A 24,450-nucleotide genomic window follows, 5' to 3' on the forward strand; every position below is an offset into this window, starting at 1 on the left:
ATCAGACTAGTCTGGTATCTTTTCAGGACATAGTACCAAACCATCTAGTTAAAGATCACTAGGTCCTATACAGAATCATTTGCTGTCTGTTTTAAAAATGTAAATGCAATATATATTAAAGGATTTATAAAAGCAGGCTTAATTAGAGCATAGGTAAAGGAAATCATTAAGTCCTGTACATAACTGCTGAGCTGGAAGACAGAGCAAACAGGAAAGAAAAGAAGTCATACTTACTGCTTTGTTTACTTTCGTATTTCCATTTGGTTCTTGTTTAGTACTTCTCATTTTCATTCCTTCTGTAAAGAAAAGAAAGGAGATTGGTTAACTATTTCAATAGATAAGCAATGATTGCAAAAAATGGATTCAGTGGTTTATTTTAAGCTTACTGACACTGAATTATACAACAGTTGTTTCTCCATCTTTATATTTATGCTGGGAAGTTCAAAGCTAAATATTTAGTTCATTTTTAGCAAATGGACATTTAATGCACAATTATTTACTGAATTTACCATGCCTTCATCTTAAAATTCATACTTTTATTTTTGCTTTTCCCTAACTTCACCAAACTGAGGAACAAAACAGTTGTCAAATAATAAGCAATATACTTATATCGAAGTATTTTGATATTGATACTCTAAATGTTATATAGTTCCCCTTGAACAAGTGTTTGAACTATGCATGTCCACTTATTTGTGGGGTTTTTTTAATAAACACAGTAAATGTATTTTATGATTTTAAAAATAACACTATCTCTTCTCTAGCTTACTTTATTGTAAGAATATAGCATATAATACATATAACATACAAAATATGTGTGAATCAACTGTTTATGTTTTCGTAAGGCTTCCTTCCAGTCAACTGCAGGCTATTAGTAGCTAGGATTTGGGGGGAGTCAAAAGTTATACATGGAAGGGCCGGCCAAGTGGCTCAGTTGGTTAAGAGCTCGCTCAAGAGTTTGAGCTCTGAGCAACAGCGGTTCAAGTCCAGCCCAAGCTGAGCAGCCGCTGAGCTGCCAACAGGTAGCAGGATGGCTCAGCTAAAAAAAAAAAAAAAAAAAAAAAACAAACTAAAACAACAAAAGTTATACATGGATTTTTGACTGCGTGGAGGGGTCAGCAACCCCAACCCCCAGTGTTGTTCAGGATCAACTGTACTTGCTTTACTCTATTTCCAAAAGCCAGAAAATAATATTTAAAGCACAAATGAAACGTCAGTTTTATCACTACCAAAGCTTTCTTTCAGCATAGGTTCTTTCTGCTCATCTTCCTCCTCTTCCTCAGACAATGGTGAAAAGGCAAACCTGACAGAACAAAGGTAGAACAGATGGGAAAAAATTAGAAAACTACAAAAGCTGCTCCACTATCTGGATTTTACAGAACTAATTATTGAAACTGTCATTTATGGTCATTCAAAATATCTGTGTAGTGAATAAAATAATTCTTCCCCTTCAGAAAGCTCTCAATTACCTATATTAGCAAGGGAGGAGCAGGACAGTATCATATTTATGTGTGCAGGCTCAGCCACATACTACCTGTCACTTTAGAAAAGTTACCATATTTCCCCATGTATAAGACGCACCATTTTTGAAAAAATTGGGGTCTAAAAACTGGGTGTGTCTTGTACAGTGGTTGTATGAACGCAAAAACAAGCGAGAAAAAAGCGGGAAATACAAGTAAAAAAAAAAAAACTACAGCCACTGTATAAGACGCACCTAGTTAGACCCCAAACTTTTTGGAAAAGGGTACGTCTTATACATGGGGAATTCTCTCAGTGCCCCGGTTTTCCCATCTGTAAATGGGGATAACAGAACATTACTCATAGAGGTGTTCTGTCCAAAGTAAATAAGCCACTTCAAAAAGTATTTAGAGTAATACCTGACACATAGTAAGCATTCAATAAATGTTCATTTGCAAACATAGGTATCACACAGAGATAAATGAATTCTCATGTAATTTAAAATCTGTTTCCACATAGGGAACTGAGAGATAAGAGCCTAATCTGGTACATCTCAGATATTTTTCCTTCACAACTTCCAAGAGAGTCAGCAAAGCAGCTGCCAGATCAGTAATTCCTAGAATACTTTAGCTTTGAACCTTCTCCACATTTACTATTGCCTAGTATTTTTATTCTACCATATTTTTAAATTTCCTTTTCAGGATTAAACAAACAAACAAACAAACAAAAACTCTTTATGAGCTAGACAAGGATTTCTTAAACAAGACACAAAATATACAATCCATGAAGTAAAAAAAATGAAAATCTGACTCCATATTTTTTGAGTTTTTTTATGACCAAAAACACCATTAAAAAGTTCAAAGATAATCAACAAGCTTTGGTTATAATTAGTAGTTATAGATAATAAGTACAATGGGAAAAAATGGGGCATGGGAGTATTAGAGTGTATAACAGATGTAGAAGGGTATTTAACACATCATTGTAGCTTATTCCTATTTCTAATGTCCCCTGTGCAGAAGAGGTAACATAGTAGGCCTTTAGAAGGGCCTCTTTACAAGAATGCCCCATGGCTATGTCTGGGAACCTGGCACTTGACCTGTTCCTTAACTGATAAGGGTGGGTCACTGTGCTTAGACTCTTTGTACAATACAATCTATAATAAAATTTGCTTTCCTTCTGGGAATCTGGAATTTTGGTACATATTATTTGGATGGTGCTTATGTGATCAGCCACCAATAAAAGCCTGATTTTTTGTTGCGGGGAAAAACAGCACGCTTGATGTACTTCCTTAGGAGAGGGAAACAAAATACGGATTTTTCTAGACTACATCTGTGTCTTTTTCACTTGCTGATCTCATCATTTCACTATAATAAATCTTTGCTCTACGTACAACTATATGCTGAGTGCCATGAGTCCTTCTAAACATATGGGTGGTCTTGGGATGCTAAAACACCCCAGCTGGAAATAGTCCACATGCCCATCAATAAAGAGAAAAGTTAATTAACTGTACTACATCTGTACCATGTAATATGCCATCCATGAAAATAGTAAGTTTAATTTGAACCAGTTGTATTGGAAGGCATTGCCACAATGTACTGTTGGGTGAGTAAAAGAAAATTCCATATATGAACAGGGAGTAAAATGTGGAGGGACCCATCACATTAAGCTGTTAACACCAGAGTTACAGGCAGCGGCACAATGTTTTAGAAGAGGGAGAAAGCAAGAACAGACGTAACACAAACATTTTTTAAAAGGCTGAAGAAAAGGAAAAATTTTATATATAGATATAGCTAGCAAGTGAGCAGATCAATAGATCGATGTAAAGAAGGGTCCTCAGAAAGTCTAGGTTTCCAGAACAGTGTGATTGTAGATCTTTTATTTTCTTTTACACCTTTTCTTTATTTTTCCTTTTTGTCAAAGAACATAAAAATTAAGTATATAGTATGAAAGATTAGGCTATTTTCATGGGGTAAAAGAATGTCATTTATTTTCTTTATAAATCTTTTATCGGTAGGTCTGATCATAAAATTAGCTGGTTAGTTATACCTTCTCATCTTTTTCCTTCTTTGGTGTGTGGTTGCATAATATAAGCTCTTAACTGTCTAAACACACAAAGAGGACACAGGAAAAAAAGGAGAAACAGAAGCAGGGATAGTTACAAAAAAAAAGGTAGCCATTCGCTAAATAGTTGAATTTGCCTATAATTTGACAAAGCAAATTCACAAGTGGATTGTTAATTCCAAAGTCAGTCACGTAAGTTTTCATTTTACTCTCTATTATTACAAAGTGGATTGGGCTACTGACTACAGGAATTGTTCTTTCCTTCTAGACACCAGACCGGTGTGATTCTATTACAAGTGTCACAATCTACACACCTACCTTATTTTCCCATACAAATACTTATATTATCAGATGTTAGAATTGAAAGGGATTGGGCCGGCCGAGTGGCGCGATGGTTAAGAACTCGCTTGGGATGCCAGAGGGCCCCGGTTCGGATCCCACATATGAGGGCCAGTGACACTGCCCTCCACAGCTAAGATGCTGAACAACAGCTCAACCTGGAGCTGGGCTGCCATGAGTCGCCGGCGACGGCGTGGGCTGCAGTCCCTGTGGCAGTGGATTGCCATGGGCTACCGTGTGTGGCCAGCAGCCAGCGTGAGCAGCCAGCAGCCGCAGTGAGCGGCCGTCCAGAAGCTGGCGACTGATCTGCCTCGCCCGGGAAGAGCGCAATGATGGTGCCAACTTGGGCAGGTGAAGCAACATCCTCCACAACTAGATTGAAGAACAAAAAACGACAGCAACTTGTCTGTTCCCCTTTCCCCAATTCCCCAGCACTGTTCCCATCCTCCCAATTCCCCAATAAAAATCTTTAAAAAAAAAAAAAAAAAGAATTGAAAGGGATTGCATATCAATTAATTCAATCTCCTCATCTTCATTACATGAAGAGGAAACTAAGGCCCAGAGAGGTGAAAGAGGCAGCATGCCAAAAATCAGAATACAAATTAACTGAAGAGCTCAGACAGGAACCCAACTCTTCTGATTCCAGACCAGACCCAGTGAGTGCTCCTTCCACTATATGACACAGCCCTGACACTGTCACCCACTGAACCACTAACTGATGACATGGCCATTCAATGGTGAGCAGGGTAAAATAAGAAATGTCCAAGAACCTCTGGTTGTTTGCAGATGGTCGCCAGAGAACCATGATGACAAACAGGATCATGGAAAACAGCAACCGCCAGATGGCATCGTCCACCCACAGCTCCCGCCAATCCTATCAAAAGGGGGTAAAGTACAACATTTACATACATTATCTTAATCGCTTGTTCACAAGCCCTTGGCATAGAACAAGAATCACTTATTTATTCTTTCAACTTATATTTACCAAGAGCTTGTTATGTGCTGGGCACTGTGCTAAGTGCCAGAATACACAGTGAAGGAACATACTTCCTTCCCTTGCAGTGTTTACTGTTTTTAAAGAAAAGGCACCAACTGAATAGAGCACTTACTTGTCAGTGCTTCTTTATAGCGCTGAGAATCTTTGGGAAAGGGTTTTTATACAAGGTAAAAGAAAGTACCATTAGTTTATTATTTTTTCTAATTTTTATTTGTTTATTTTTACTAAAATAAAGCCTTAGAAGCCTCAAGAGAAATGCTACTGGACACAGTCTTTGTGCTCAGATCTTACAGACATGGCTTCTACTCAGATTAGCATTATTTACACATACTTAGATGTTCAGGACTCTGGATTTAAGAATTTTTAGTTAAGGCAAGATTGGGTTATGACATACTATCGTTATCACTTACAAAATTCTCTCCTACTATTGGGACATACAGTCACACCACCCTTTCACCCCCACCCCCTAAACAAAACAAAACAAAACAAAAAATCCTACCATACCAAGAACCATAGTAATAAAGAACATTTAAGAGGAGGGAAGCATTCTAACCAACAGAGTGGAATCTTAGTCCTAATTCCTTATAAGGTGTGAACTTTACCACCATTGTCAACAACGTCATCTATGTATAAAACAGTACAGTACTCATAAACGCATGTGTTTTTACTCACCGACTGACAAGTCACTATCCTGAATTTCATGGTTGTCCATATGATAAACACAATAGATGCTAAGGAGAAATAAAAAAACCTGGTCAGAGTATGAATGTTGGTTTATATCCTCAATAACATTCTCCAATCCCCACATATCCCTAACTCCCAACACATCACAATCATTTATCAGTTATTTTAACAAATTTATTCAATACAAATTTAAATTTACTTAACAACTATTATAAGCAAGGCCCACAATATGCTCTCTTGTCAACCCTTTTTGTACTTAAAGAATAGTTTTATCATCTGGCAACTTCAGTAACCCTCAGAATTGGAAAAGAAGGTATTGGAAATATGGCTTTTTCCAGCATTATCAATAACATTTTTTCCCTTTATTTATCCTTACTATAGTAATGCTAATTTTTCCTTGGCTGGTCAGATGGAAAAAAAGGTTAATAAAATGACTGCAAGATAAACAACTGTTGGTTTCAATCATAGGCCAGACTTTTCATTCCTGGTACAAGGGCCAAAAGGTAGGCAAATTAGGTTGCTTTGACTATGGTTTACCTAATGTCTGTATTTTATGCATGTTTAGTGACATATGTAAAAGCAATATAATAGCAATGTACCCTCATATAACATTCTATAGGCATTTAATAAAGCCTAACAAGCTAGTATTAATGTCTACTAAAAAGTAACGTAGGTGCTATATATGGCATTCAAGCTAATTTGTCTCAAGAAACAGAATGCCTCAGAGAAAGAATGGAGACAGGAGAGGGATATACGAAGGACTGAAATTATATATGATTGATTTTCAGCTTTTACACTTAAATAAGTGGCTTTCAATCTTTTTTGAATCACAGATCCCTTTGAGAATTAGACAAAAGCTACAGACCCATTCCCCAAGTAAAATGTACAAAACTTGCTGTGCAATTTTGGAGCACCCACCTATGGCCTCTCAGGTGAAGAAAGGATGGCATTTAAACAGCAGGAACGAAGTCCCCAACTTACCTGCCACTGCCGAGATAAGGGTGTTGGTGAAATGCCGGTACAAAGAGAGTTTTACAATATTCCTCCGAAGTTTTAGTAGCTTCATTGTTTGAGTCAGGCTAATAAATATGTGTTTGCAGGTCAAGGAAATCAACATTCAGAAAAAACAATGAGCTAGTAAATTAATCCTCAAATTTCTTTGAGGATCTGGGGTGATATGGAAAGAGCTATGGATCCTAGAAGCCTTACAGCTAGCCCTCTTATTCTCAATCTCACAAATACCCCAAGCCTCACCATGATTATTAAGTCTTTATTTTTAATGAGACACTGAAGAAAAGACAAAACCAAGATAAAATAAGAATGCAAAAAAAAAAAAAAGGAAGAAGAAAAAAGGAAAAATATAAAAATGAGAAGGACAGGAAGAAGTTTCCTAGAGAAACAAAGATGAAAATGAAAGAAAATGATTAATAGACAGGAAACAGACATTAGCATCATTTTCTCTTTTCCTTTAAGATAGTAGCTCTGTGCTCTATGTCCCAGCTAATCCAGTCTAGGGTCATAAATACACTCATTACCTACAACTTCCCAGAGTCCTACACTCGGTCCCTTCATGCCATGTTAAGGAACCTGCCATCAGCTGCCTTATCAATCCTGAATTAAAAGGACTACACAGTTACAATGGGCTGAGAATCCCAGGCAGTTAGGCTCTAAAAGCAACAATTTTCAGAACATTATTCCAAAGTAGAAGTTGCCACAGAAAGATGGGGGGGAAGTGATGACTATAAAGATGATATCTGCTCTCGTGTACAACTTTCAGAATCAGCAGATATGAAAATAATTGAGTTGGAACTTGGTCTGCCCTCTGAAAGAGACTTAGCTACTGCCTAATCATTGAGTTATCTTATTATATGGTCCAGTCCCACCTCCTTCTCTACGCCTCCAAATATTCACAGAGGATTACAAAGCACACTTGAAAGACAATGACCTAGAAAAACTTTGGCCATTTGGACCCAAGATACTTCAATTTCAAACATTTCTGATATATGACAATCCACTCAAATTCACAAAATTACAATTTTGTTTACATTCAGTTTTTTATAAAGTCACAGTCTATCAAGACAATAACATTGCACAATTACACATAGGACCAAATACACAAAAAACAAAACAAATTTTTAAAACTCTCGAAAAGATAAAAGTCCAAAAGCTTGAATCCTTCATTTAACAGGCCAAGTCCCTAATAAACTAATGTTTAAGAAGCAAAAGAAAAAAATTACTCAAATAGAAACTTGTTTGTTATCTGCTAGTTGACTCTGCCTGTAAATGAATGAATATTTATTTCAAAGAGACAATTCCAAGCTTTTGAATGAGATTACAAAACACTTACCCTGGACGGGTTAAAATCTGCTAAATCTACATAGAATTTTAAGAGAGTCAAACAATATTATGTAGTTCCTGAAACCACATTTTAAGAATCAAAATCTTTTCATCATTTTCAAAGCATTTAATAATTCCTAGAGGCTGAAAGAGCCAGAGCAGAGCAGCCAGTGAGTATAACACTAAATGGGGTGCACAAATAAATCCAAAATCGAGGTAAAAATGTTCATTAAAAAATAAATTAAAAACACCAGAGCTTTTATCTTTTTGCTCAGTTCACAGTCACCAAGTTCTAATGCAATTTTTAAAATTAAAAACAAACAAGAAACCCCTGCTTACCTGAGCCCTTAGATTGTTAGACTGAAAATACCCTATTCCCCAGGCTAAGGGGTAATCAACAAAACCTGTAGAAACCCTTTGCAGAAAGACCAATGAAAACCCATCTCCAGGGGAAGAAAATGGACCGTCATCAAACAAGCCAATGAGAAGGATATCCACCAGCACAGGGCAGTGTCTAGGAAAGCCAAGGGGATAAAGGCCAAGGAAGCAAGATCAGTCTGGGCCTGCAGACAAAGAAAAAGAGGTGGTGAAAAAGAGATGTTTAGAGAGGCACAGAGAAGAAACCAGCACACGATTTTGCATTTATATAATCATCTGGAATGGTTTTGCATTTGAAGTGAAAGAAAATAAAAAGAAGTTACAGTTGGCATCATTCTTCCCTTCTCACAAACCATCACGTAGAATATACAGCTGTAAGCATTTCATACAAACTGCCAATTACAATCTCAATACAATGAAACATGCTGCTAACCACCATAGAGTTCCTAGTGTGTTAAAATCCATGTTAAGAAGTGACCACACCAAAAAAGTTATGGTGGTATAAGCCCCCATCCCATGCTATCATTTCCTATCATTTTAATTTTGGCTACAAATCTAAAAAGACCCTGCTTATATTTAAAATTACGGCATCATTAACATACTAAGAATTATTGATTTCCAGAATTATAATGTAATTTTACCAAAAAAGAGCTCACCTCAATAGAAGATGTAAGGCAAGTTAAGTACTGTCCAGAAAACTATGCTGCTTGTTTTCACAAGTTTATACACATAAAAGATGCTATTTATATAACCTTAATTACCCAGTCACCAGAGCATTATTGAAAGGATATCCATAAAATAATACAGGCATCAATTGCTGACAGGGCCAGGTATACTATCAAAGCCAAGGGATAAGCAAAATGCTACAGCAGCAGAAGAAAGAAAACGAAATTGACAGAGGGTTAGAGTTCCTAAAAGTCTAATAAGGACATTACATACACAGGACAGCATGATTTGAACACCTAATTTGTAAAGTATTTTACTTAAGAGGCAATTTATTGCAAAACTTATTGAACACAGTTTAATTGAGAGGAAAGTTGAGTTGATAGCATTTACCACCTTGAATCTCATAGGTTATTGCAGAGTGATTTTTAAAAAAGAAAATAAATAAGAAAATGACCTAGGGAGGCCCACTTTTACACATAAATCCAGCTCTAACATCAATTTCTTTATCACTTATATCCCAGTGTTTTGGGTTCCTTCCCTGAAAGAGCATACTTATGCAATTCTCAAGAATTACGTGAAATTTAATTAATTGCATTTTAAGAAAGTCTTTGAAACTCAAGTGCTGTTTAAGCAAATAGCACTGTCACTTTAAAACAAAAATTGGATTAACCAGCAAATGTGTGATTTACAATGTTTACCACTTATATAAGGATGGAGCCCACTGTCCGGGAGAAGGAACTAAATAAGGAACAATTTGGTGACAGGTGGGAAAGCATTCATTCTCAGTCACACATTAATTTATAAATCTCTAACAGATTAAAAAGAAAAATGAGTGGCTCAGTTGGTTAAGAGCTCGCTCAAGAGTTTGAGCTCTGAGCAACAGCAGTTCGAGTCAGCCCGAGCTGAGCAGCCGTGAGCTGCCAACAGGTGGCGGGATGGCTCAGCTAAAAAAAATAATAATAATAAAAATAAAAAAAAAATAAATAAAAAATAATAATAAAAAATAAAAAGAAAAATGAATTATACATACATTTGAATATCAGAGCCCAAAGGTGACATAAGAGCAAATAGTAAAGAAGCTCACAGACATTTCCAATTCACCTTCTCAAAAACAATGTCTGAACCAACCACAAAAACACAGATTAAGCAGTACTGACCCCAGTAACTCTGAGGACCCCTTCCATGCCAGAGAACAAAAGATAAAGGGCTCCTGCTACCACAACCTTATGAAGAGTGACTCCAAGGCGAGGCCTAAAGAGGAAGCAAAGAGATAGTTAGTTCAGTACAAATGCAACAAACCCCAATACAAGCTCACGCTGATTAATACAGGCCAACTACTTAACAGAGATAATCCAGGCATACTTGGTGAACTCACCTGAGAGGGAAAAAAATACACCTCAGAGCATATGGTCTTAAAACAAGATACTAAATACTAAAATTCTAGATCAGATCCCTGGTTATTGGATTAAAAATTTTATTATAGAGATTTCTGAAACATATTCAATAGTATAATGAACCTCTATATACCCATCATCCAGTCCTAACAGCCATCAACCTATGGCCAATCCTGGCCCATGCATACCCCATCCACTTCCCATCCTCCCATGTTATCTTGAGGCAAATTCTAGATAGCATATCTTTTATTTGTATATGTTTCAGTATGTTTCTAAACAGGTAAGAACTTTTTAAAAACACAATTAAAGTATCATTATCAAATCTAAAATTAATAACAAGTCCTTAATACAAATACTCTGTTGAAGCTCATTAGAAAAACAGTACATTACTAAGCTCAAAATCCAATAAAATATGAAAAATCTTTTGAGCAGCTTCTGTTTGAAGAAGTAAAAGTCTTAGATCCTTAGGTATTCAAATGCTACTGAACCAGAATCTGCATTTTAACAAGATGCGCAGGAGATTCATTACTGCATTATAGTTTGAGACCCCACTACCTTAAATCATGTCGATGTAAGTAATATTTGTTCTTCTGTCTTTTGTTATATACTAGAAAAGCTCCATATGGGCTGGGATTTTTCTCTACACTGGTATGTTTTAGAAACCTAGAATACTTCTTGGCATATAGGAGGCACTCAAATATTTGTTAAATGAATAAATTTAAAAAATGTAAACCCCCATCCTCCTAGTCCCATTTAAAGCAAAACTCGTTTATATGAATAAATTTTAAAAGCAGAAATCTCCTATTTCTTTAATCCCACTTAAAAAAATACTCCTTGAAATAGTTGCCTATACCTGGCTATCTCCAATTCCTGTTCTTTTCTTGCTTGAAATCACTCCAATCAAGCTCACTCCAAGTCCTACCACTTCACCAAAACCATTCTTGTTAAAAGTCACTAATATCCTGCATGTAGTTAAATCCAATGGTCAATCCTCAATCCTCTTTGACACAATTAATCACTCCCCTTGAAAGAGTCTTCAAATTTCCTCCCATGGCACTGGTCACTCCTCAACTCCCTCTACTCTAATTCTACTTCGTCTCACTGACTTCTAACTAATAGAAAATGTTCAAGGGCTCCGTCCTTTGATCTCTTCTCTATATACATTCACTCCCTTGGTGATCACATTCAGTCTCATGGCATTAAATAACAACTACATCCTGATGACTCCCAAATTTATATGTCTGCCCTAACCCTTACTTCCCTTGTTTGGATATCTAACTGAACTCCCAATCTTGCCCCTAATCCAAACTTATTCCACCTAATATCTTCCTGAACTCAGTAAATGTCAATTGCATTCGTCCATTTGCTCACAACAAAATAGTTGGCATTATCCTTGATTCCTCTTCTCTCATATCACACATTTGATCCATTAGCGAAGTCCACTGGCTCTACTCTCAAAATATACACAGAATCTGAACGTATCTTAGCACCTCTTCCCCTAGATGTTCACATAGTTCCCTTACCAATTTGAGATCTTTGCCACTAAGACCTTTGTCATTAAGTGAAGCCTACCTGACCACCCTATTTATAACTAACTGCAAGCTCTACCTTCTGCCTGGCAGTCTCTGTACCCTCTGTCTGCTTTATCTTCCCCAGAGTACTTGTCACTGACATATTAGATATTTACTCACTTATTTGTGTCTGTGCCCCTCCAAGTATAAACTCCAAGTCTTTTATTTGTTGTATCCCCAGGGCCTAGAACAATGCCTAATATATAGAAGGAACTCAATAAAACTTTTTTGAATAAAAAAATTATTTTCAGACTTACAGCAAGACTGCTCTTTCCATAAAATATCTGATTTGCAAAATATTTTGGAAGAGTAAAGTCACTATAAATTTACTCTAAAAGTCTGGTGTTTCCATGACATTCACTACATTTCAGGTTTTCCTGCAGATGCTCCTTGAATTCTCTGCTTGGAGATGAAACACTAACATTTCTCCAACTTTTACAAATCTAGAAAATTTCAAAACTATTTCTTGTATCAACTCTTTCTGAACTACTACTACTACTACTACTACTACTACTACTACTACTACTACGCTGGGAACCTGCAATACTGTTTCAATTTAATCAGCATTTTAATTTGCTTTTTCACATAGCTAGTTAGTACTTACTTGACTATGCCATACCCCAGACTGACTATGATGACCAGGGTTCGAGCCAGTGAGCGTTTAACTGCCGAAAGCAGCTCTGCAAGGATCAAGGCGCCTTGGACTATGAGAAAGAAGAAAGGGGGAGAGGGTGCTGTAATCTAGGGTTGAGAAAAGGTACAATTCTAGAACAAGAATGCAGAGCTCTAATACTCTTCAGAGTAAGCACTGGTGTTAGTCCTACTAAAAAAGAACACTCTTTCAATTTTTACAAGTATACAAGCTGGTATGATTTTACCCATGTGAATAGCTCAATTTACCTTCCCTCTCCACTTCACTACAACTTCAGCAGAATACCTCACCCTACTTGGACAGTTTATAGCATCTATGGAATATTTTCCCCATTTTTAAAAACTGAAATATAGCTATACGTAGAAAAGGGCAAAACACACACACACACACGGACAGTTTTCAATTCACTTTCACATCTACTATTTTCAAGCCTTTTCAAAGACCATGGAAAGATCTAATTAGTATATCTTGCAACAATTATCAATAATTAAATGGTCTAATAAGAGAGAACTGAAGTGGGGCAGCCGGTTAGCTCAGATGGTTAGAGCGTGGGCTCATAACACAGGGGTTGCCAGTTCGAGTCCCACATGGGCCAAGGAGCTGTGCACACCCTCCACAACTAGACTGAAACAACTACTTGACTTGGAGCTGATGGGTCCTGGAAAAACACACTGTTCCCCAATTAAAAAAAAATACAAAGAGAGAGAACTGAAGCTACCACAAAAAACTTCAGTACAAAACAATTTGTCATTATTTGTTCACCTCATTAAACCATAAGCTCCCTCCTATCTTATTGGTATTACTACATTTCACCAATTCTTAAATGCACCCCCCCCCCATTTTAACATCTTTGAAATCAAAATGTGTGTTACAAGCAATGGCAGCATTTACTTTCTTCTTGGATGTATATATAATCATGGTTCCTTAAAAATCAATGGCAATTAAGATTCAATGATGGTAATAATCTTTCCCAAAATAGCCATTACTGTTGTTAACTTTTGTGACTATATTTCAGTAAAATTACTCTTAAAGCACTGAACCAATAAGTTATAAGATTAAAAACAAAAGTCACAATCATAGTGTTCCTGCTTAAGTTATTTTAATAATTAAGTAATTGAAAAATTAAACCTATGTAATAAAGACTGCTAACCTCAGGAAAACTGTCACACATCTTATCTGCCAATCACTTACAAACTGCCAAACATTTTTTGGTTACATACCAGATTCTCCTTTGTATCGGATATTCTGAAATTCTGCATAGAAGACAGCTTTCTCAAGCATACCCAGGAAGATGACAGCACCGATCCAAAACTGAATTCTCAGGAGATCTCTCCAGTAGCAGGCAGACCACGCCAGCCACAGAACACCAAACAGGACATATACAATACACATCACCATGAAAAACTGTCATTGAAATGGATAAGAAATAAAAAGGAGGATTAAGGCCAACAGTCAATTTAGAATCAATACATACTCTTAACAAGCTGTAAAAAATACACATATCATACCTTCTATTTAAAAATAATTATTTTATTACTTAGGAATTCAATACTAACACAAAAATATTGTCTTCTCTTGAGCAGACGGAGACTACCTAAATAAGGGCTTGTCATCAAGAGTGACTGCTCATCTGCATTAAATGAGCTTTTTCAGCTCACAATGTAAAATTACATAAATGAAGAACACACCAAAGAGGAAAACAGGTGTGTCAGGGTTAGGATATATCTGAAGGCAATGAAACAGAACAAAGTAGGAAAACTATAAAAGGGAAAGAAAGGAGAAAAACAATCATGAACAAAAAATATCTCAAAATACATTAAGGATATTTCCATAGACACATACAAACTGAAAAGGATGAAGATTCATCATCTAGTTACTTTAAGTGAGATTACAGGGTTGTAAAAAGTACCCTGATTTGGATCGTAGAAAGAATATGAGATGTGAAACAATCTTTGAGGAACTCTGCAACTCTAAAATTCCACACGTCATCAACTTCTTCATTTTACAGCTGAGAAAATGAGGCACGAAGGGGTTCACTGACACCCCCAAGGTCACATTCTAGTAAAAAAGTAAATACAGAAGTACAAGCAATATTTTCCGAACTGCTCAGGAACAATTTTTCAAAAAAGAATATTGCCACAAAACATGGATAATCTTTCAGGCTAAACTCATTTAATATTGAGGTTAAAGAATATAAGTTTACTTACGATCATCAATGGATAGTCTTCAAGTGTGAGGTATTCATAGGGACCCTTCACTTCAACGGTCACTGCAAAAAACACAGTCCATAGAAATATGTAAAGGATGCAGAAATTAAACAAAAACATTGTCTATTGGTTTGACAAAATTAATGAAATTTCCAGTGGGTCATTTACTTTTATAACCATTTCAATCCTGGTGAATATTACATTTATAGAGCACTTTGAAATTCATGAAGTATTGTCATGGCTCATGCCATGTCTGCATAGGTCTCCATGCCTCTGCTCCAGTCAGTATCTTAAGTGGAAAAGCCCTCTGTTCACATTATATTTAAAGACTAGATTGAATGTATTTCCTCCATAAAGCCTTCTGTGAGCTGCCAAACTGGAACTTCCCCATCTCCTCTAAGTTCCAAACATACTTCATATATACTTTTTCTTACAACACATCACTAATATGCTTTGTGAAGGGACTTCAATCCTTCATTCTGATGCCCTCTGTGGCTACTCTCTCTCCTTACCTACATTTTCCTATTGCTTTATTATTTTACCTACTTAAATTTTATGTGGCTTTGTTCCATTAATGTATCATTTTTAGAAGGTGCTTAATGATAGTAAAGTGTTTAATGAAGCAGAAAAGTGACAGTAACAAGAATCTGAAAGACAGATTTGCCTTACAGAAGCAAACCTATGACTTTTTTTAAATTGTTACGGATAAAACTATTTAGATAAGTTTTACATATGATTAATAAATAAAAACTGATTTACCTGAGAAGTGATTTCTATCTCCAGAGACAGGCTAATAACTGCCTAGTCAACAAAAATTTCCTACTAATGTTTATCAGGCAAAAAGGACATGCCATTATTAAATCAGGTCCAATACTTTTAGGAACAAAAGGGGCATAGCAGAACTGGTTATTAAATCTATACCTTCTTAATTTAATGAGTAAATAAAATAATTACTGAGTATGTGTCACATTCTTTGCTTACTCTATGCCAGAGGTCAGCAAAATATAGTACATGAACCAAATCAGGACACCTACTTTTTGTAAATAAAGTTTTATTAGAAAACAGCTACATCCACTCACATACTGTCTAAGGCTGCATTGGCAGAATAGCAGAGTTGGGTAGTTGTAGGAGAGAGAATTTTTACTATCTGACCCTTTAAGAAAAAGTTGGCTAATCCCTGCCCTATGCTAAAATATCACCGAGCACTTACTGTGTGACACACACGATGGACACAGGAGATGTTAAGATGTATGTTTCCTGCTATCCTAGTGGATTACCATCTAGAGCAGCGGTTCTCAACCTGTGGGTCACGACCCCTTTGGGGGTCGAATGACCCTTTCACAGGGGTCACCTAAGACCATCGGAAAACAAAAAGATATTTACATTACGATTCTTAACAGTAGCAAAATTACAGTTATAGAGTAGCAACAAAAATAATTTTATGATTGGGGGTCACCACAACATGAGGAACTGTATTAAGGGGTCGCGGCATTAGGAAGGTTGAGAACCGCTGATCTAGAGGGAACAGGAAGTTGAAAAGCAACACAGAGAAATGTCCTTGAGTCAGATCCAGAAGAATGAGTATGTATTTTCCAGGACAAAGTAAAAAAGCCATCCAGGCAGAAGAAATAACAAAGGTGTAAAAATGCATGATATATTTAAAGAATCCATAGTCTCACACTATAAGTACATCATACTATATTGTAGCATTTTCACACAAGACAGCAAGGTAAACTGGGACAGACCGTAGAGTTTTACAAGCATTCCTGCAGACTGTGGACATTTTATAGGCAATAAGGAGAATTCAAAGGTTTTAATGAAGGGAAGAAAACCAGTAAAACCATTTGAGAGAGAAAATTCTAGGATTTACACATAGTGCAGTTTAGTCTGTGCCTGAAAGTATCTTCTTCTTACCTCCAAACAACAGATAGATAAAACAAAAAGGGCATGAGTTAAAAAAATAAGGTAAATATCTCCAAATACGAAACTGAACATAAGTCAGAACCATGAATGATGTTGAATCCATGGTCCTGTAGACTCTGGGCCCAGAAGCAGGCAGTGGTAGTTGGGAGTGCAGTTACTGTGGGATCAATGAAACTAATAGGATTCTAAGTAAAAGGGGGACCAGAACCAGATGTGATGCATGAAGAGGCTGAAGTGGAGTGAAGCTGGACTTCTCCATCCTTTTCAAGGAAAGAAAGTTAAAAGTTAACACTGGCAACTGCTCCTTGAGACTATTACTCATTAGAAAGCTGTGGGCCTAGAGATAAAGGTGGATACACACAAGTATTGGGTCCAGAAACTGTGCCAGGCCACTGGCTGGTTTGCCTAGATCTGCTATATCCCATAGTACTATGCAGCATAAGACCCATTCTGGATTGGGAATTAAACATTCAACACAAGAATTCACAAAAAATGAAAGTTTAAAATTAAGTCAAATGGATAAAATAATAAAGATAAAAGTAGAAACTAATGAAATAGACACACAGCAATAGTTGGGAAAATTACAACAACCAAAAGCTGGTTCACTGGGATAAAAATATAGTAAAATAAAATTCTAGAAAGATTTAAAAAGTTATAAAGAGAAGGCACAAAAGCAATATTAATAAAAAAGGCTACAGATACAGATTTTTGTAAATAAATACCATTAATAACTTTATGCCAATAAATCTGAAATCTTAAATGAAATGAACAATTTCTCAAAACCAAAAAAACCCATAATTCATGGAAAAATATAAAAACTAAAAATAACTTACTACTATTAAAGAAAATGAATCAATTGTTTAAAATCTACATGGAGGAAAAAAGAACATTAGGCAGAAGCACTACCATGAGTTCAACCAAACATTCAAAGAATCGATAATCCTAACCTTATAAAAACTGTTCCACAGAATATAAAAACAGAGAACATTCTCCAATTCATTGTATGAAACTAGCATAACCTGGATGCCAAAACCCATAAAAGACAGTATGAAAAAAAATTACAGGCCTATCTTACTTTGAATATAGTAAAAAAACTCTAAATAGAATTCTAGAAAATAGAATCCAGCTATGTATTTGTATGTGTGTGTGTGTGTGTGTGTGTGAGAGAGAGAGAGAGAGAGAGAGAGAGAGAGAGAGAGAGAAAGAGAGAGAGAGAGAGAGAGAGAGAGAGAGACAGACAGACAGAAAGACAGAAAGACAGACAGAATGTATCAAGACCCAAACATTTCAGAAACTCAAGAAAGGTTTAACATTAGTAAAATAGTTAATATAATGCATTACGTTAACAGATTAAATGAAGAAATCTGTATGATCATTTTAATCAATAAAATCACTGCATTTGATAAAATTCAGCATCCATTCTTAATACTAAAAAAAAAATACACTTAGTAAAACAGGAATAGAAAAGAACATCCTTCCTTAATCAAATAAAAAATATTTTGAAAAATCTATAGTAAACATGCTTCATAATGAAATGTGTCAATAATGCCAGTAAAGTCAGAAACAAAATAAGGATACCCACTATTGTTTCTATTCAACATTCTACATGATAAAGCAGAGGAGGAAAGGAAACTGAAGAGAAGGAAGAAACAAAACAAAAATTACAAGAAATAAGAGCAGTTAGTAAGCTACTGCAATATTCCAGGTAAGAGATGATGACGCCATGACTGAGCAGCAAGAGTGGAACGGGGAACACTGAGAAAAATTGAGACAGTTAACATACAAAATTATATTAGTTTCAGATGTATACCATAGTAACAATATAATTTTGTATGTCAACTGTAATTAAAAAATAAATTTTTAAAAAAGGAAAAAATATTGAGACATTAAAAAATCACCAAAGTTGATTAATTTTAAAATTTCCACGTTTTGACTTGGTAACCAAGTTTTGACAAGTCTAGTTCAGAATACCGAGAACATGACACTAATTAAAAATGTAAAAAGCAGGAGGATCAAATGTAGGAAAATGAAATACAGAATCTACCAAATATAAAAAGAAAGCACATATGAAGTGCCTAAGACTGATATGTATTGGGTACAGAAAAATGTTAATTCTCTTCAATTTTTCTATTTCACAAACATTCTTAATTAATTATTCCCTCCCTTAAAGCAATTACACATGACCCACCATGCGTGACACAACTAGATAATACAAATGGTAAAAAGAAATGAAATGTACTTACTAGTGAAAAGATTATTTAGTGAATTTTCTTTTGATGAGTCCTTTGAGGATGAAATACCAATATGTACAATAAAAATATATGGTGCATCTTGCCAAGTTTTCAATGGATCATGCATTGTCTAGAGAGACAAAAAGGCATTAAATCTTCAGGTCTTAAGAATTAAGAACAAAAGTTAATACAGTATGAAAATTTTGTTTCAGAATGTACCCAGAAACAGGGTTAAGTCCTTCACTTTCATTCATTAAACAGTAGGCACAGCAAACAAACAGGCCTATTGTATATACAAAAAAGTAGGCTTGATTATAAATTACTAAAAGGCAGGACATCTGATATCTTGTTATCTACAAAACTCACATTTAACATCCATTTTTCTACAAGGAAAACCTCAACTAAAATCACTAAATTGAATATCTGTTTAAGCCATGCTAGGATACTAGGTTATATTTTACATAGATATCCCAAAGATTATTTAAATCACCTTAAAAAAATAACATCCATGATGACATCAGTGAATTATAAATACCACTTCCTGAATCTAATTTCCTTTGCTCAATGCCCTTTCTAAGACTACCAGAATTTCTGTTGACAAGGTCTCACATTTATATCAAATTTAATCTTGGCTAGTCTATGTGGAAAGCAAGAGTCACAACTGTCCTGCAAAGTCAAGGAAGTGGAGTTAACAGCCTCCAAAGTATTTATAGAACTGCTAACTTGGGAAGAATCTGTTCCAAGGGCATTTAATGTGCACAGCCCTAGCAAAAAGCTTCAAAGGATTTGTTGCCACATGTGTTAGGTGGACCACGGACCTTCACAAACACAGGATTAAGACACGAATATAAAGATGAACCAAGAAAACAATTGGCTTCTTCCTTGTGTGTGAAAGGAGGTATGGATACTTAGACTTGCAATTCATCACTTTCTGGTCTTAAAAAGAACTATCCAGACACCTCTAGGTAAGCTTCATTGATCTATGAAACCTCTCAGAGTGGGTAATAGATTTTGCACATTTATGCATTTTCCTGTGGAGGAACAGCTTTTCTCAAATGTGCAAATTATCCTACAACCCAAGAAAAGGCTAAACAAAGAGCTCGAAAATTATATTCCATGATACAAACTGAAAGTATCAAGCAGAGCAGATTGAATGATTTTCAGCTATACATTTAACAGGTTATCTTAGTAACTTAAGAACATAAATGTCATGCAGAATCACACATTTAGCTCTGTCTGATGGTTTCTTTCTGACAAAATTCAGAAGCAGTTTGTAAGAAAACTTTAGAGCTTCAAAGTTATAGGTACATCACGTCCTACTAACCCATAATTAACTGAACCTCTCCTGAACTTACTTGTTCATTAACCAATAAAACTTTAGTGTAATAAGTGGCTCTGCTATTAATTTCATGTATCTTAAAATTACCTCTTACAAATTTCAAAAGGGATAATCAATTCTCCTATTCCAAGAACTAACAGTTTACATTTAGCTCTGGAATTATAGATATTTTGACACTGTAAAAATAATATTCATATGCCAGACACTCTGTTAAGTATGTAATATTTATTATATTCTTTAATCCTCACAATAACCCTATCAGACAGGTACTATTATTAGCTCCTTCAATAGGTGTCCTTCAGTAAGTGAATGGATAAACAAACTGTGGTATATCCAGACAATGGAATATTACACAGCACTAAAAAGATATCAAGCAATGAGAAGGCATGCAGAAACCTTAAATGCATATCACTAAGTAAAAGCAAATCTGAATAGGCTATATATGATTCCAATAATATGACATTGTGGAAAATGCATAACTATGGAGGCAGTAAAAAGATCAGCGGTTGCCAGAGGCTTGGGGGGAGGGAGGGATGAACAGGCAGAGCACAGGGGATTTTTAGGGCAGTGAAACCATTCTGTATGATATGACAACGGTGCATATCTGTCATTACACATTTGTTAAAACCAAAAAAATGTGCAACACAAAGAACTAACCCTAATGTAAACCATGGACTTTGGCTGATAATGACGTGCCAGTGTTGGTTCATCAGTTGTAGCAAGTGTACCACACTGGTGCAAGATGGTGATGGTGGGGGAGTCTGAGTGTGCATTTGTGGAGGGGTATGTGGGAGCTCTGCGTTTTGCTTAATTTTGTTATGAACCTAAAACTGCTCTAAAAAATAAAATCTATTAATTTAAAAACACATAATGGTAAATATATTTCATTACCACTTAAATCGAACTAGAAACCTGAGTCAATCAGAATGTTATATCTTTTCTCAAGGGTGGAGGTCACTAAAGCTCAATTGCCAGAGCTACCTGGCAGGTGCTGAAAAGCTCCATTCCCAGGGCTTATCTTTTATACAACCTAGTGGGAAGGACGCTGCTCTCCCGGCACTCTCAAAATCCCTCAGCAATTGTGAAAGATCACAACTGCCTGAGGCGATGTTGCTAGGTGGGGCTATCAAGAGGCTGACTAAAAACTTGAAAGGAAAAATTGGAAATGGGATGCACATGGAGTTTTAAAAAGCTCCAAAATGTTCCTGGAGATCCAGAAGACCAGGAGTACATGCAGGGCTGTGCATGTATGTATGTGCGAGATCGTGCACATATGCCCAAGAGAGGCCTGAGCAGGTCCTAACCACCCTCCACTGGCTAATCTTAAGGTTCTGCACACGAAGAAAGTCAAAGTTAAGGCAGAATTTTAAATTGTGAAAGAAGCCAGACATCAGGCCACAAACTGTATGACTCCGTTTACATGAAATGAACAGAACAGGCAAATCCACAGAGACAGAAAGAAGAACCATGGTTGCCTAGGTCCAGGGGAAGGATGGAATGAGGAGTGACTGCTAACGGCTACACCATTACTTTCTGGAGTGATGATGACATCCCGGAACTAGGCAGCAACTGGTGGTTGGTTGCACAACTTGTGAATATACTAAAAACAACTGTATGTTTTAAATGGTTAAATTTCCATATATATATATATATATATATATTATGTCTTAATAAGTTGTTATAAAATTAAAAACTAATCAGTTTTGTAAAAAGCATGACCCAACATGGATAACTATCTTATTTCCTCTGTACTTTTAACTGGCAAAAATTTGAGGAATTAGTTATTCTGAATTGTGAAAATTTAAGGCATATTTATAGTCTTCAAGCCTTATTTCAATTTTCCAAAATCTCTTCCAGTAATACTCTACTAAAAGATAATTTTGGATGGAGTTTAAGGTTCTTTCTTAAAAGTTTCTTCCTATTTACAAGTAATATTTGTGAAAAATAACTGTAGCCACTTCAAAATGCAGCTGGAGCTGCCACCCCAGAGGAAATGCCTTGCACGTCTTACTCCTCAAATCTTTGAAATGGGCCGAAACAACACTGTATTCAAAACAACTGTTTGCAAAGCTAACAGAAAACCAGACAGTCAGACTATCAGACTTAAAACTAAAGACATTCTTTAAAATTAGCAACACCATGTATAGCTAAAGAATAATTTAGCTTATTTGCATCAATAGAAATTCCTCCTTTTCTATTCACATAATTTCCCCCCTTCCTTTTCTTATAAATGCTCCTTTAGGAACACTGGGTTTCTGCCTGAATCAGTGCTTCCCAGAACTGCAATTCTTTCTGGAATGCAAATAAATGCTTTTGCCTCACCTTGGCTTTTTATTTTTAGTTGAAAGTATTTATGGGGTGAAAATTATAAAAACAATACAGAATGAGTAGAGCAAATACGGAAAACACAGAAAACACAAAGAAGAAAGTAAAAATAACTCATAATACCATCCAGGGAAACCATTATTAACATTGTGGTATATAGTTTCCATTCTTAAGTTTCTTTTTAAATGTTAGCATACCAAGATAATAATTCAAAATACACAAACATAAGAAAACTGAAATATGTGTTCAATGGCCCCAAATTCCCTACACTTACAATCTTTTCTCCAGTAAAGGTAAGATTTGTTCCATTGTCCTTGGCCTTTAAATATTAAAAAAAAGAAAAGAAAATTAATTGAGAATTTTTATTTACTCTCAGAAATATTTAATAACGAAAACAAAAATAATTACCTCCTGTTTTTCTCCTAATAGAGGCAATCGATGCACAAACTCCCCAGAAAAGCTCTATGAAAGAAATACAAAAATAAAATTAAAGATATATAATAGTAAAAGAAAAACGTAGCTCAAAATCTGCAGAAATGGTTAAAGCAAAACGTGTTATAACAGTACATACAATAATACGGTATCAACAGACAAAAGATTTCCAACAACAAAAAAAGTGAATAAAACCCTGATGGAAACTAAGAATACTACCAAAGCAAACTAGCCATTCAATTCTTCTATAAGAATTATAGATATGTCAGAATGACAAAACCTTAGCTAAAAAATACCTTACAGTTCCCTCTCATTCTACAGGTGAGGAAAATGTGGCTCAAAGCTATAAAGCTTTATGTAGAAATGGGATTTGAACCTAAGATTCATAACTCTTGGGTCCACTGCTCCTTCTACCACAACACACTCAATACCTATTAAAAACCTACAGTAACTGTAACATTTACCTTTCTTACCAGTTATCAGCAAATGAGGCATTCTCATTCTGAGTAATTAGAGCATGTATTTCAACCCTGTTCCGTTAGACTGGATGAGAGGAAACCTTACAAATAGGTGTATATGCCAAGACCTTGGAAAGATTATAGCAGATCTAACTATGGACAACAGCTACCTAACAGGTAGCTTTCCTAATCAAATCCAAGAAAGGCCAACCAATCCTCCTAGCCTGGGGGCTAAATTTGGAGACCCAACAGAAAACCCCCTACTCAACATCACATTGTTCCTAAGTTTCTTTTTCTACCATTTAAAAGATACTTTCTTTTTCCTCCAAGTGCATAAAACCTAAGCTTTGACAAGAACTGAATCCTTATAGTTCAACCATCAATTATTTAATTTGCTTATTACTAATTATTAAATAAAAGACTTATCAATAAACTTTATTTCTAGTAACTAGGCAAAAAAACCCTAGCTTTCCGTGAACCCCTTGCTCTTCAAGGCAATTTGCTAAATATTCTGAAGCAATTATTTAAATGCAGTAAGGACAAAGCAAAGGCTATTGTTACAGTAACTATTTTCAACACCTATAGAATATATAATTTTTCTTCCAAAAATTGGTGTCAGATCCTATTTCTAAGAAAAGAGAATTTTAAAATATGTGTGAAATTCAACCCTTTAATTTCAGGTATGTAGCAGTAAAATCTAAAAAATGCTGCTTTTCTTGGGGATCTATCAATTAAATAAGATGACAAAAGAATTAAAAACTGGAGGTTTCAAATGTTCATGAATAAACAAAACAATGCACTATTATTCAGCCTTAAAAATGAATGAATTTCTGACACATGCTATATACTCATTGATAAACCTTAAAAACATTTTGCTAAGAAGCCAAACAAATATATGATTCTACTTGAATGAGGTATCTAGAATAGTCAAATTCATAAAGACAGAAAAGTAGCATAATTGTTACCAGGGGTGTGTGTGTGTGTGTGTATGTGTGTGTGTG

At 35.6% G+C, this 24,450-nt stretch overlaps 1 protein-coding gene across 1 annotated transcript in view; it reads right to left on the reverse strand.

Moving 5' to 3' along the window:
- The window catches only part of TMEM87A (transmembrane protein 87A), a 43,222-nt gene that overhangs the window by 3,417 nt on the left and 15,355 nt on the right, over nt 1–24,450 (reverse strand). The window contains exons 5-17 of the mRNA XM_019644865.1: nt 22,968–23,021; nt 22,834–22,878; nt 18,908–19,025; nt 14,742–14,803; nt 13,755–13,938; nt 12,487–12,586; nt 10,075–10,168; nt 8,368–8,436; nt 6,518–6,626; nt 5,525–5,583; nt 4,626–4,729; nt 1,227–1,300; nt 235–296 (exon numbers count right to left, since the gene is read on the reverse strand). Of these exons, the coding sequence (XP_019500410.1) occupies nt 235–296; nt 1,227–1,300; nt 4,626–4,729; nt 5,525–5,583; nt 6,518–6,626; nt 8,368–8,436; nt 10,075–10,168; nt 12,487–12,586; nt 13,755–13,938; nt 14,742–14,803; nt 18,908–19,025; nt 22,834–22,878; nt 22,968–23,021 (1,134 nt within the window). The remainder of the gene's footprint in view (nt 1–234; nt 297–1,226; nt 1,301–4,625; nt 4,730–5,524; nt 5,584–6,517; nt 6,627–8,367; nt 8,437–10,074; nt 10,169–12,486; nt 12,587–13,754; nt 13,939–14,741; nt 14,804–18,907; nt 19,026–22,833; nt 22,879–22,967; nt 23,022–24,450) is intronic.

Source organism: Hipposideros armiger, unplaced genomic scaffold, assembly GCF_001890085.2.
Source record: "Hipposideros armiger isolate ML-2016 unplaced genomic scaffold, ASM189008v1 scaffold_92, whole genome shotgun sequence".
Lineage (NCBI taxonomy): Eukaryota > Metazoa > Chordata > Mammalia > Chiroptera > Hipposideridae > Hipposideros > Hipposideros armiger.